Here is a 15,175-nt window from a genome sequence, read left to right as displayed (position 1 = left end):
CGTCTTGGTGGCTCAGTCAATTGAGCATCTGACTTAGGCTCAGGTCATGATCTCATGGTTTGTGGGTTCGAGCCCCGAATTGGGCTCTGTGTCTCCCTCTCTCTCTGTCCCTCCTGCACTTGCGCTCCGTCTCTTTCTCTCTCTCAAAAATAAATAAACATTAAAACAAACAAACAACTATGACTGGACACTCAGGGACAGCAATCTTCAACTAATGTTTATTTCACTACAGCTGTAGCTCTTGACTCTGACTACACATGGGAATAATCCAGAGACCTTTCAAAAGACTGATAATGCCCAAGACCTATCCCTAAGCAATTAAATTAGAGGAGAGGCCTACAGGTCAGTATTTATTTTTTCTGGATACATCTATCTATCTATCTATCTATCTATCTATCTATCTATAGAGATAAGATATAGATGTCTATCTAGATGTCTATAGACATATATAGACATAGATACATATATAGAAATATATAGATACACATATACATATATATATATATATATATATATATATATACATACTTTAAAGTGTGTACATATGCACACATACACATGCGCACACACTTAAAACTTCCCCAGGTGATTTTAACATACGGCTAACACTGAGAATAATTACCCCACAGCATGGCTTTCACGTGAACAACTAATAGGAGACAACTCAACCCTTGGGTCTTCCCTCTTTTTTTTTTTTATTATTATTTCTCTTATTCTCAGACTTACATAATAAAATGAGGAGAAGATTTGTCCTCTGGGTTGGTGATGGCTATCCACAATGACCAGGAGAGTATCAGACACCATGGAAACCCACTCTTTCATTGAAAGGAAATTAGGATGAACCTGTAAATGAAGAAAAAAAACCATGAAATGGTAATGGAAAAAAAGAAAAAACCTAAACATTGTTTCTAGATCCAGGGTACAACCCCCTTCTGTTATTAAAGAGTAAAATGCTCTTCTCAAAAAGTAAGCTTCACTGGCCAGGACTTTGGGAGGCAGATAAGTATTTGACAAATACACATCCTTGACCTGTGCCCCAACAGGAGTACGATTTACCTTTTGTTCAAGACAAGCAGAGGTGAGAGTCTGGGGGCTGCAAAACAGACCATATCTGAGAGCTCTCCCTGTGCTTGCCTGTGTTTAGTGAGGGTGATGGGGGGTGAAAAAGAGATGCACAGAGAAAAGAAACTCACAATGGCTCATTTCGATGACTTGCCATTTCACAAGGGAGGCACTGAAGCAGCCTACGAAATTTTCATCACCATCTTTAGCGTTTCTGCTTACTATCACCATATATTTATCATTTTGAATCATCACAACAATTGCCTAGCTAATTAGGTATGAAAGCATGAATGATCCTTCAGTTGGGAAAAGAGGAGGAAAGAGAATGCAAAAAAAACGAAAACCAAAACCAAAACCACAACAAAATCCAACTTATTATAAAGAGAACTTGGTTTTCAAAATCATTCATGACCATGGATGTCAAAAGCATTCATTAACTCACATGGTGATGACACTCAGGTGGTACAAATGATAAAGGTCAATGCGGTGTTATGTATCCTTGAAATTAATTCCTTGACTCAAAGAAGGCCTTCTTCCTGAGACCTTTAGTTGTTAGTCATATGCAGCTTTGAACAGAGTTTGAAAACTTCAATTTTAATCAGATAAGGAGGTCTTGAGTTTGTACTGAGGAATAGCCAAAGACAAGGCCATCAAGAATAAAAGCAAAGCCCCATCTTTGGCTTGTGTGGCTTCTCGATGTTTCGTCTAATATGTGTTACAGCACAGAACAAAGGGTGGGGGAGGGCGGGGGGGTAAAGAAGACGACAACTGCCTGAAACTCCACCTCTGAGCTAGAATCCTGGTTACTACTGGGCAAACTGTCAGCACAACTGCCCCAAACAAGGAATCCTAGAAAGGCACATTCACTTTTTAGGTCGTAAGATTCTACTTAGCATGTTGTCTTGGCTAAAGTACTCCATGGCTCTTTCAAGGATATAAAACATTTCCTCTCGTAAAAAGTTTCGTCTTAAAAATTAAAAAAAAAAAAAAAAAAAAAAAGTTTCGTCTTTCTCATCATTAAAATAAGATTCTGGATTTAAATTTCCGTACGGTAACTACCCTTTTATCCTTCATGCAATAATTCCTTGGCCTCTTTGCCTTCCCCACGTGAAATATACATTTGTAGCTTTTGCCACCCAGCAAAAGCACCTATGCTCTTGTTCAGTGGTGACAGCACCTGTGGAGAATCCCCTCCTCCGTGATCTGAAGCTTGGTTAAATGCTCGATGAAGCTACCCATCTGACCCGCCCAAGGTGTGGGTACGAGACCCAGGGGACCCTAAACCTTAAGTGACCATCCCAGTGGGGGTAGTCTGCTCAGATGGTTCTGATATCAGTTCCTGTGCCTGATGTCCTTCCCCAAACCCAGTTTTCAGCTGTGCCTTCAATTCCACGGGCTTCCAGATTCCACATCCTTCTGGTTCCTTTATTACTTAGACGAGAGTTGGTTCCCTTGCTTGCGACCAAAAAACTCCACCATGAAAGAGGAGTACAGATGGCCCACGAGACAGACACGCTGAGGGAACAGAGACAGGCTGAGTAACATTGAATAAAGTCTAGTTTTTGCAGCAAGAAGTCAGATGATGGTTACTATTGCCGGGAGCTTAGTATCTACTAGCTGCTGTGCTCTACATACATTAATTCCTTGAATCCTCGCAAGAGTCCTTGCTGGTAAGTATCGTTATCCCCATTTTACAGATGGGGGACCAGGCTTTGAAAGGGAAAGTTACCGGAAATAGGCCGCAGAGCTAGAAAGTGCAAGTACTGGGATTTAAATAGAGGACTCTCCTATTCCAAAGCCTCTGCTTTTTAACCACTTGGCTATATTGTCTCCAGATAGTGCAAGCTACTAGATAATGGGGCTTAAAAGAAGAATAAATCCATGCCTTTTTATTTTGACAGATATGAATTATCTGTAAAAGCACATTGGAAATGAACATTGGCCAGCTCGCCACATGTTTAATTAAGAAATAAACGCCTTGCAAAAATGAATAGGCACTTTGTCATTGACATCTACAATTAAAATGCAAAGTACGATTTTTTTTCAGTCGGTAAACACTGCTTATTTATCACTTTTTTTGACAGCATTGTTCACTTTCAGTAAGCCTAGTTAACCTCCCAAGATTGGTTACCACTGATGCAATCACAGAAAGACAACCCCTGTTGCATAAAATTGGTACCTTCGAATGGAAATGACCACTTAACTGTGATGGAGAAAGGAAAACAGAAAAGCAGCAAGGGAAAGTGTCGTAGGAGACCCTCAAGCTCACAGTGTAAAGGCCCCTCGAGTAGCATAACTTGGTGCTGTTGCAAAGCATAGACTCTAACCTCGTCAATTCAGGGCCAGGCTCAAAGACACTGCTCACTTTTCAAACGCCGCCCAACTGGTTCAAGTCACCCTTAACTCACCTCCGGGACCCCCTCAGAGTCGGAGGAGAGGCTGGCTTCGTGTCTGGATACGACGACAGCAAGGCTGCTTAAGGCTAACAGCGCGTTGCCCTTGACCACTGGGCTCTCCCTGTTTAAAAAAAAAAAAAAAAAAAAATTCCAAGAGAGGATTTGGGGGCATTAACCGAGAGAAGAGAAGGCGTTATTACAGAGAAGGCAGATGAGGTCAAAAACACCTCTGTTCCTTCCCCGAGCTTCACCAGCGCGCGTCTGCTTGTTCCCTGAGGCCTGTGGCTTTTTTTTCCTTCTCCGGACACTCGTGCTGAGTTTTCACTCTCCTCATACACGTATATGCTCATTGTGCTTGTTTTGCGACCTACAGACCTGAGCTCATGCATCTGAGTTCTTTCCTTCTGAAACTTTTATTTCATCATTTGACACTGCATTTCCTAAGCTGGCGCCTTCTGTGTCATCTCTGGCCCACAGAACTCTATCGATCTGTTCTGAAAACACAAGCGAGGGCAGTTGCGTGAATTAGAGCAGTAGAATGGAATTGGCCTCTGGCTTTTCTAAGGCACTGGTGTGTGGAAACAGCTTCTAGGGAGCCACTCGGATAGCGTCCTTCACCAGCCACCTGCCATGCTGGTAGCTTCTGGCAGTCATCATATTATCCTCCCCTTCTTTCCCTTGATATGCCAAAGCCAGCAACCTTCAAGTTAGTTTGGAATATAATTTTAGAGACCCTAGATAAGATGCAAAAATGGCCTGTTTTTATTTTATTTTGATTTCTTTAATGCTCATTTATTTTTGAGAGACAGAGACAGCACGAGCAGGGAAGGGGCAGAGAGACTCCGAAGCAGGCTCCAGGCTCTGACCCGTCGGCCCAGAGCCCGACGCGGGGCTCGAACTCATGAACTCTGAGACCATGACCTGAGCCAAAGTCAGATGCTTAACCAACTGAGCCACCCAGACACCCCAAAGCCTGTTTTTAAATTATCTGGATTGAGAGTTGTCTTTTCTCATTATCCAAATGGTGTTTTCTTTTTAATATTAGCAACAAAATCTTAAATTTGACCTTTTTTCTTAATTCTAGTTATGTATTTTGAGAGAGAGAGAGAGACAGTGTGTGAGCAGGGTAGGAGAAGAAAGAGGGGGAGAGAGAGAATCCCGAGCAGGCCCCACGCCATCAGCAACAGAGCCTGATGCAAGGCTCAAACTCACAAATCGTGAGATCATGACCTGAGCTGAAATCAAGAGTCGGAGGCTCAACCGACTGAGCCACTCAGACGACCCTTGACTTCTGAAGTTAGTATCAAGAAACCTGAACCTTTTATTTTTTTAAGTTTATTTATTTTGAGAGAGAGAGAGAGAGAGAGAGACCGACCCAAACAGGCTCCACACTGTCAGCACAGAGCCTGACAATGGGCTTGATCTCACAAACCATGAAATCATGACCTGAGCCAGAGTCAAGAGATTAACTGACTGAGCCACCCAGGTGCCCCAAGAAACCTGAACCTTCCAAAATATACTTACCATTTGAAAATGAATGTTTAGCATTATTCCATAATTCCAAGGTGATTCTATAGAATAAAATCTTAAATGGACACTGATGCAATACTCTTGGCTTGCCACCTGTGTCATAACAGAAGTCAGGCAAGAGGGCACCCGTACCATCACACTTCAGTTCTGGCCTGGTTGTGGACTCCCATACAAACAGACAAAATGTTTCCCAAAAACTGGACTTGCGACTTGAACGTGAATCTGTGTGTCCATCCGAGAATGGCTCCTGTCCAAGAACGACCCCAGCATAGGAACGGAACAGGTATGTTAGATGAGGAAGACTTTCGGCCCCGCTCCCCTTGCGAGCTGAGGACCTCCAGACCCAGGCCACAGGCATGACTAAGCATGTGAGCTAGTGGGCATTAAAAGGTTAGTATTCACACATGTTCTTGCATTTTTGCCTCCGTCTGGTAAGAATGGGACTCAGCTCCTCCATCGTCCTACACATCTAATCGCTCCTGCCTTCTCGTTCTCCCACCTTGGGGTGGTTAAACTCAGTGAAAGCTTGCTCTGCCCAGTGGGTCATTTGGTTCACTCATCCTTAATTTCTTCCACTATGAGGCCTGCCGTAAGTGGATAAGAGCACAACATTTACATCAGGGGATGGGATGGAGGGAGAAAACAGAAGGAAGACTTGAAGGCTAAGCAGATGCCTTCAACCCAGGTTTTGCTCGAGTTTTGCAGTGAGGATTACTGGGAACTCAGATAGCTAATAATAAAACACCAGAAAGCCAGGCAAGGTCTGGGTATTCCTGGGTGCCCAAGGCATAACATTACATTAAAAAAAAAAAAAAATGAAATCTTTTATTTCTAACATTATCTCTTTCCTTTAGCTGAAAATATCCTGAAGCCTGTCCTGCTACAAAATGGCCATGAATCCCTAAATGAAAAAAAAAAAAAAAAAGAAAAGAAAGAAAAAAAAGTTTTATATTCTCAGTGTCAAGACTTCGATCCCCAGTGGTTATCACCATAGAGAAAAGCTCGGATGGTCCCCAGGAATAGGATATCAAATCTTTTTAAAACAAGGGTATTAGACAAGATGACATGAAAAGCACTCTTATAACTCTGAAATTCTGAGAGAGCATTATTTAGCCTCAGTTCCAAAACCGTGCCCAACATGGTTTTGTTTCAGAAGTCTTACTGGCCTTGACATTCCTGAACATGTATTGTCCTTGTAAAATGGAGAAAAATGTTATTTAAAGCCACTAGTAATGAGACTTTCGGTTGCGGACTAAATGTGTATTCGGACATTAATCTTTGAACAGAAAAAAGTATTTCTCGGTCCACATAATGCATGCTCAGACCACGCTGTACATTTCACAAAGGTACTGTGACCAGTTTCTCTTGGTCGTCTCTGCATTCCCTACTTGCTGCACGCAGCGACTTATGGAAAGGAGACAATACGGATTTCGTGAAACAAATTCGTGGAGGAGCTGGCCAGGTAAACATCTACGACCAGTTCAGCAAATACTCATCAGCTTGTTGATCAAATAACTATCCCCCCCACCCCACCCCCGCCCCGCCCCAGTCGGGCAGTAGTAACTAATTTGCATAATAACATGTCAGCATCAGTACAGTATTTATCTAGGCAACACCACTAGCATTTTAATTAAACTGTCCTTTGGAACAAACTGATGCCATTAACCTAATTAAAAAGCACAGGGAAGGATGAGCTACAAGGATGCTTTCTTTGGGACAAAGTATTACATTACATTTTAGTAAAGTGACCCAGTCCTTTGGGGATTTTCATCTTCGGGTTCAGATCTATTTAATTAACAACAATGAAAATGAACTTACATCAATCATCAGGTTTTATCTGTTCTCTGATTCTCCCTTAGCCCTATCCTTGATGGTTTAAAACTGCTCTTAAGTGAGCAAATCAGTCTAATCCTGTGACTGGTGTTTTACTTCCTGCATTTAACTCATACGGCTCAGAACAAAGTAAGTCTTACAATGGCCCAAACCAGCCTGTGGCGGCCATGGTCCAAAGAAGGCTAAGCTGGCAGCAGGTGGTGGTGGGGTCTTCGCATGGTTGGAGGAAGCCAGGGGGAAAAAGAGAGAGACGCAGAGTGATTCTTTTTCCCCCCTGCTCTATCATTAATCTCTCAGCCTTTGAACCTGACTTGCTGTCATACCTACTATTGTCGGCATTGCTTTAATAAGGTCTATAAAATACTTTGAAATTTTTGATGAAAAGGTAACACTATGAGAACATGAATTATTTTTACTCCGTGCCACTGAGAATGTGAAGACACTCTTCGCAGGCATTTCATGAAACGATGCCTGGCAAATCGGAAGATTAAAATCTTGTTGAAATAAAATTTTAGAATGGAAAATGCACAAGCTACTAGAGAGGCAAAATGATAGCTTGTTTTAATAGAGAGCTGCTAGATTCTTCAGCGTTCCACGGCTTCCTCCCCCCCCCCCCCCCCGCAAATGTCAGAGCACGGTTTTTACCAGGATATAAGTAGATTACATAATAGAACAAACTATGAAAGGTAAGGGCTGAAGACAGTCCCCCCCTCCCCGCCCCGCCCCAGCACACCCTCCCCTCCAACAGGCAGCTGAGCGCTCCGCTCCCCCACTGTGTCTGCAATTCACCAAACTAGATAAGCAGACACAAATGAGTCCCTATCGAAGCCTCTCTATACTTTAGTTTTCATTTTGTCAACAGATATGTCAACAGATATTTCCCAGTGCCTCCCACAGAAGTGGGTGCAGGGGAGGATTACCACTTCTATTTCCCTTTATTCAGAAGGCATTAGGCTGAGTGGTGATCGTGTACTGTGATTAAGGCAAAACCTATTTAGCCACAGAAAGTTCTGGAACACGACAGGGATAAACTATATTGAAATGAATTATGTCTAGATAATATGGACACATGAAATCCCGTAGGTCAAAGGTCTATCTATGTTATTTGGTGGATAAGAAGAAAGGCAGCAGCTAAAGGTGATGGTGGAAGGGAGAAGCGAACATAACTGACGTGTAACTTACTGCCAGAAACAATTACTCAGCTTGTTAGCAAAGGAACCCGAAGAGATTGTTCAAGCAAGTTCATTAGGGTATAATTTTCTGTTGAGAGTTGGCTTAAGATAAATAAAAAGCCTCAAGGTAGTAATACTCGTTATTTTTGTTAAAACAACCATAAGGATATGATTGAAACTGCCTTTTTAATGGGTCATCACATTCATTTTTAGCATTTAAAAATCCGGTTTTTAGGAGAGCCCGGGTGGTTCAGTCAGTTGAGCATCCAGCTTAGGCTCAGGTCCTGGTCTCACAGTTCGTGAGTTCGAGCCCCGCATCACAGCCGGCTTCTGATCCTCTGTCCCCCTCTCTCTTTGCCCTTCCCTTGCTTGCGCGCTCTCTCTCAAAGATAAATAAAAACATATAAAAATTCAATTTTTAGATATCCTGGACCCCATAACACAAAGAGAATGAAAGGAAGTACTACTGTGATTTATTTCCTGGCTCACAATTGAGATTTAATAACCTATTTGTAGAACCTACATAATTCACATTAGCAAGGAATTCTCTTTCAAACCACAACACCCCCCCTTCCCTACCCCAAACTAAATGAGAATCCTTTAAATCTAAGTCAAAGCACAAGGCATTTTGTTAGGTGTACGACAAGGGCGCGACCCCAGCGACTCTTGATGTGGAAGTCATGTTTGTATTGATTCCTCCGTATTCTCACAAAAAGACATTAGCTTAAGAATTAACTTAACATGAGAGAGGATGACAATTGTTTTTTTCTTTTTTTCTTTTTTTTTTTTTTTAAATAATTGAAGAGTCCTTTAACGTTCTTAAAGTTAGGACATACTCTAAAGGGAGAAACTGTATGCACCCGTCAGGAAAAAAAAAAAAATGTTCATAGAAAATTTTGGGTAAGAGAATGAATGGATCTTACTTCACAGCCGTCTTGGTGATCTCATCAGTCAACATGTCTCGGACCCTGTAGTAAAGATTGGAAATAGGTGCAAGGGTTTATGTTAGAATAAGAGCCCAATCTTTTTGCTTATCCATCAGTTAATAAGACCCTCTGGCAATGACCCCAGGTCCTAAAACTGTATGTGTGGAATTGTAGTGTAAGGTGAAAACACTATAATATGAGCTTTCTTTCAAAGAGTTTCCTCTGCCTATTCCTTAGGTCACTTATCCGAGGCGGGGAAGAAGGTGCCTGTAGACACACAGTGTTGTGATGATGTCATCTCTTAAACTGAATGGTGGCTCTACTAACATTCTTTATATTATATTCTTAGGTGAGGCCTTTGGGAGGTCCTGAGGGTGGACCCCTCATGCATGGGGTTAGTGCCCGTAAGAAGAGACACAGAATGCTTGCTTTCTCTCTCTGCTCCCCAACATGTAAAGACACAAGGAGAAGGGGGACTGCCCACAAAGAAAGCAGGCCCTCACCGGCACAAGACCTCTGATCTCGATTTCTCAGCCTCTAGAAGTGTGAGAAGTAAGTTTCTGTCGTTTAAGTCAGCCATCCAGTCTATGTATTTTAGTTACAGCAGCCCAAACTGATTAAGATATTCTCTCTTTTTATGCAGAAGAGCTCACTAAAACAGCAATTTACTATTTCCAAGTTGTAGATAATGGAATGGTTGCTATGTACGTATGTAAAATAAAATTTTAAATGTTGGTTACAAGATCACTCCGAAGTTGAAAGAAAATGATTCCACTTGTGGATCTGAAGATTGTATACTCAATTCAAATATTCAGAAAAAATTGTTTAATATAAAAGCCCTGAGATATAGAAAAGAACACCCATTGACTGCCAATATTTACATTTTGAAGAAGCAACCACAGATAATTTCACTATATAGAGTTTCATAAACTCAAAATTTTTATAAATACTATAAAATTTCCACAAATATTGGTGGAAATATTGGTGCAGCCTCCCAGCACCCTCTGACACAACTGATTGCTCCTTTCTTGAAATATTTTATTCCCTCGGTGTTCAAGATTCCATTCTCTCTTGGTTTTCTTCCTCCATCACCGATCACTAATTTTTCGTGTGCTTTGTCGGTTCCCTCTTCATCTACCCCACGTCTAAATGTTGAAGTGTTCTGAAGCTCTTCCCTCTGACCTTTTCTCTATCGCTACTCATTCCTTAGGTGATCTTATCCAGCAATCAGGATTTTAAATGCAGCTGATATGCTGATCATTCCCAAATTTCTATTTCTAGCCCTGATCTCACCCCCTAACTCTAGACTCATATCGTCAACAACATATCTGATTATCTCCAAAGTGGAGGTTTAATTATGTATCTGAGGCTTAGCAAGTTCCAAACCTGATTCTTCCCCTACACAGACCTGCTTTTCTATCGTCGTCTGCATCTTAGTAAAGGGGAAGTCCATACTTTTCGTTACTCACGGTCAAAATCTTGGAGCTATCCTTGACATTCATCTACCACATTCTTCCTTCTGTCTCTATCTATTTTGGAGAATATAGTCAATATGTGACTATACACTCACCAAATTATCATTTTTAGAAGATGAAAGTCAAACTTTATGCAAAAGATCGTCACAAAGAGGAAGTGAAATCCAAAGTCTTAACCTCTAATTTTAAATTCAATGTCATAATGTTTTAAGCTGTGTTGCTATTTTTAAAATAAATCTAGAAAATGTCACTTAGAATAGAATTATGTAAATATACACACATGCACACGGAGCTCCTGCTTCTCTACATACGCCAATTATCAGTAAATAAATCTAAATTCAAGCAAGCTTTGAATAGATTTTTAGATTAAAGAAACCTGTGGCTGCAGGTAAAGCAATTTAGATTCTGGGCACTTTACCTAGATTTAGGCTGCTGCCACATTAATCTGACAAGGTTTTCTTCCTAACCCATGTAACAATTTAAATTGCTTTTAATGTTCCAGCACTTACACATTTCTAGATAATACAGTGGGAATTCACCAGGGGATGTCTGCCAAAGAAATTAAAGCCCTGATGTGGTAAAGTTGCTCCTAATAATGAAGATGTCTTGGGGAGAGGGGGGGAGCATGGGAGCAGAGGGGTATTCCTCGACTAAATGTGAGTTAGGAAGACAGTGGATTGAGTGGGGAAAACAGAATCTTTCACTTGAAAGCATATAAAATAATCAGTTATGGGGGGGGGGTGGTGAAGGGAAAAGCAAACCATTTCCACGCTGCTGTAGAAAACAATTTAAAGAATAATTAAGATTTATGAATAAAACTCTACTTGTGATAGCCAGGGAGAGGGTGGAAAATCCACCTATCAGATTTTTGGCCTCTCCCCCTTCGGGCAGGTAGGTAAGTGACAATTCTCCGCACACGCCTTTAAAGTGGCCACGTTCTGGGGCGCCTGGGTGGCGCAGTCGGTTAAGCGTCCGACTTCAGCCAGGTCACGATCTCACGGTCCGTGAGTTCGAGCCCCGCGTCGGGCTCTGGGCTGATGGCTCGGAGCCTGGAGCCTGTTTCCGATTCTGTGTCTCCCTCTCTCTCTGCCCCTCCCCCGTTCATGCTCTGTCTCTCTCTGTCCCAAAAATAAATAAACGTTGAAAAAAAAATAAAAAAATAAAGTGGCCACGTTCTCCCTCATCGTTCATTCCGCACGACGAGCACTCATTCCCAGCAGAAGAGCATCCCCTTACCAGAGCCAGGCTGTGCCTTTTTTGTACTGCACCTCCTCGGGTCCTTCCTTCCCATGTTTCAACTGCAAATCCAGTTCTCCTATTCTGCCCTGCAGGACACACAGCATCAATCAGCATGCAGACCCCGAGGCCAAAATGACCCTGAAATTTCTTTGTAAGACACTGAGAACACACGTAGCCTTTCTCAGTTGGCCTTCGGCGTTCCTAATAAAACGTTAGATTATAAACAAGGATGTGTGAGGAGAGAGAATTCTATCACTGCTTTGGTATTTCAGCGCTCACCAAAGAAGTTTATCCTGGAGAAGCTGTGGGTTTGGGAAATTTAGTGCGCAGCACTCCCTTTGGGAAGATCTATTACAAGCAGATTTGAATTCCAAAGGTCCTGTTAAAAAAAAAAAATCCCCTTTCTCATAATGTTCTGTGTCCTCAGCGGATAATTTGAACTGACACCGTACCAAGACTGGGGTCTGAGCACCAGTATTATAACAGAATGGTAGAAAAGGAGGGTAATCACATGACACATAAGAGTCAGGTAATCCACAGGGGCGCCTGGGTAGCTCAGTTGGTTAACTGTCCAACTTCGTCTCAGGTCATGATCTCACAGTCCGTGGGCTCGAACCCCGCATCGGGCTCTGTGCTGACCATGCAGAGCCTGGAGGCTGCTTCGGATTCTGTGTCTCCCTCCTCTCTCTGCCCCTCCCCTGTTCACGCTCTGTCTCTGTCTCTCAAAAATAAATAAAAATGTTAAACAAATAATTTTTTTTAAAGATTCAGTTTAATCTGTAACGTTACATTTTTATTTCTTGAACTTATAAAAATTGGTATGTTCAGCTTCTACACATAATAAAAATGTAGCTACTCTTACCCCTTTAAGACCAAGACCTCCAGATAGTTATTATTCTATTTTCTTTTACACTCAGGATCATTTTGATCAGCTTCTTTCCCCTCTAGTCTATCAACAATTACATTATTTAAATATACTGAAAATACTGGTTTATTGATGAGCCCTACATTGGACGAGAACTTCCCGTGCTTTGTGTTACTGAGTGACAGCTCCCACGCCATTTTCAAAAGTGGTCGTACAGCTTGCGTTCTCACGAGCAGCAAATAAAAGTTGTAGCTACTCCACATTCTCACCAACAACTGGAATTGTCAGGCTTTGAATTGTTCCCGTTCGGGCAGGTGTGAAACGGTGTTCATTGTGGTTTTAATCTTCACTTCACCGTTTACCAAGGAGATGTGAAAACCTTTGCATACGTTCGTTGACTTTTAGATTTCCTATTCAGTCCATTTTTCTATTGGTTGCCTTTTTGTTACTGATTTTAGAGTTCTAAGGTATGTTTCACAGAAGAAAAGTGTATATCCATATATACCCTAGAGAGAAGCAATATTCTGTTTCACAGAAGAAAAGTGTATATCCATATATACCCTAGGGAGAAGCAATACAGCTTGATGAGTAAAGGAGGTAGGTTCTGGAATCAGAATGCCTTGATCTAAAGCCATGTCTACCTGCTTGCTGTATACATTCGGGCAAGTAACTTCACCTCTCTAAACTTCAATTTCCGCATTTGTAAAATGTAGCTAACAACTATCTCGTGGCATTAGAGCACGTTAAATAACGTGCAAAAGTGTCTCTTTCGAATAACTACCATTACCAGGTTTGTTGTTAACAACAACCAAAAAAATCCCACCTCCCTTTATCATCGTCTTAGGAAATGATCTTTCATGAATATACATAAACTCTGTTACCACCACTGCGTGAGCTCACTGAAGGCAAGGACTGTTTGTCAGCCTCAGGGGTCCTTGTACTTAGCACAATATTGATACTGGCCTCCCAGGGGGATAGGCAAAATAGAAAATCGTACTTATTGCCTATCTCTGCTAGTTATGCTTCTTAAATTAGCCTCTTTACTCCTAGGAACATTTACTGGCCACAGCGCTTTTCCAAAAAAGATAAGCAGTAGGAAAGGAAAAGGCTAAAATCTGCTTAGAAATAAACTAAAAAGCAAAAGAGCTTTGCAGTATCTGCACAGCCTATTGAAAAGACCTGCTTTTCTCTATCTCCGTAGCCATAACCCGCTACACCACCGACTATAACTAAGTAAACTTCGTATTTCTTCTTCCAAAGTCTCTTGCTTCTCTCAACCCCCTCTTCTGGAAGGTCCTTCTCACCCTGTCCACCCAGTCCATGTTAGGCTGTTTATTCAGAAGCACTTTGCCCCCTAAGTCTCTGCCTGTCGGTCACTGAGGTGCAGAGGTGAGAGAGCCTCTCTGTCACCTCTGCTTCTGTGGTTAAGGGGCAAAACCACTCACTGGGGAGAAGACACTGAAATGATCACCTGAATTGAGATTTCGGGATTGCCTGTAGATGCCGATTATTTATCGATCCTTCTTGCTTTTTTTTTTTAATCTTCAGCCTATGTAACCAAGAGCTTGCTGATTACAGTGAGTAATTTCACCTAGCTCCAAACCTACACATTAGAAACAAACATCTCTTACCCACGGTCAGAGAGAAATCTACCCGGGTCACCATTCCTGACCCTCGTTTTGATTTTCGATTATTTCACAGTTAGCTGACCAACTCAGGAAGCAAAAGTCTGAAGTCGGCCTGCTTTAGAATTCCTCTCTCTAGTCTGAGGTCATATTCACGAGAGCCCTTTATACAAAGGCTGGAGACCTTAACCAACTCAGCGTCCCACAGGGCATCAAGGGAAAGATGGCTATAGAGGCCTCCTTCCCAAAATGGACTCTGAACTGTCAATCGCTTGTGTCTACCTATGTTTCCCGACCATAGTGATGTCGTGTGGACCATACTGATACGCTTAAAATGCAAAATCCGACGTTCTCGTGGAAAAAAATTAGATGAGGCTGGACGCCGATGCCCATGCAGAAGCCACCTGTGGTGTCCAAATCTCAAACTTACCCCCATCACAATCAAACCCCCAGGAAATAAGGTAGAATGTATCTTCCGGCATATCTCTTAGGCTTAACTGAGTAAAACATGCGCCTCCTCTAAATGATCCTCTGGTTTAATGCTACAAAATATGTTGAGCACCAGATGGAAGTAACTGTAACTCTTGTACAGAAGAAGTATCCTCCAGGGCAGAAATTCTTGATATAGACTGGGAGTCTGGCACGGTTGCTCTAATAAGATACCATAGATTCTGTTGAAGTGTGGGGGCCTGTTTCAAAAAACTCAAACACTTAATATGCATCCATGTGCATGTTGCCTAAAAAGCTTCCCTGTACCTTCAAATCAAACTGAAAAACTTAAAGCCTATATTTTCAGTTTCATTTCTTTGGTCACCTGTTCTCAGTGGAACTGGACGTAACCAGAAATGCAAAGTAGAAGGATCTTTTTTTTTTAATTAAAAAAAAAAAACTGTTTTACGTTTATTTATTATTGAGAGACAGAGAGAGAGAGAGACAGAGCATGAGCAGGGGAGGGGTAGAGAGAGGAGACACAGAATCCGAAGCAGGCTCCAGGCTCCGGGCTGTCAGCACAGAGCCCGACGCGGGGCTCGAACCCATAAACTGCGAGATCA

General features: G+C 42.0%; 1 protein-coding gene across 7 annotated transcripts in view; it reads right to left on the bottom strand.

The window, feature by feature from the left end:
• The window catches only part of FOCAD (focadhesin), a 324,630-nt gene that overhangs the window by 68,989 nt on the left and 240,466 nt on the right, over nucleotides 1-15,175 (bottom strand). For all 7 annotated transcript variants that reach the window (XM_023242354.2, XM_023242353.2, XM_045043365.1 and 4 more), the window contains 4 exons: nucleotides 11,631-11,719; nucleotides 8,917-8,961; nucleotides 3,471-3,579; nucleotides 727-843 (listed from right to left, as the gene is read on the bottom strand). In XM_023242354.2, the coding sequence (XP_023098122.2) occupies nucleotides 727-843; nucleotides 3,471-3,579; nucleotides 8,917-8,961; nucleotides 11,631-11,719 (360 nt within the window). The remainder of the gene's footprint in view (nucleotides 1-726; nucleotides 844-3,470; nucleotides 3,580-8,916; nucleotides 8,962-11,630; nucleotides 11,720-15,175) is intronic.

The sequence above is a fragment of the Felis catus genome, chromosome D4, assembly GCF_018350175.1.
Source record: "Felis catus isolate Fca126 chromosome D4, F.catus_Fca126_mat1.0, whole genome shotgun sequence".
NCBI lineage: Eukaryota > Metazoa > Chordata > Mammalia > Carnivora > Felidae > Felis > Felis catus.
This window is presented reverse-complemented; position numbering and strand designations above follow the sequence as displayed.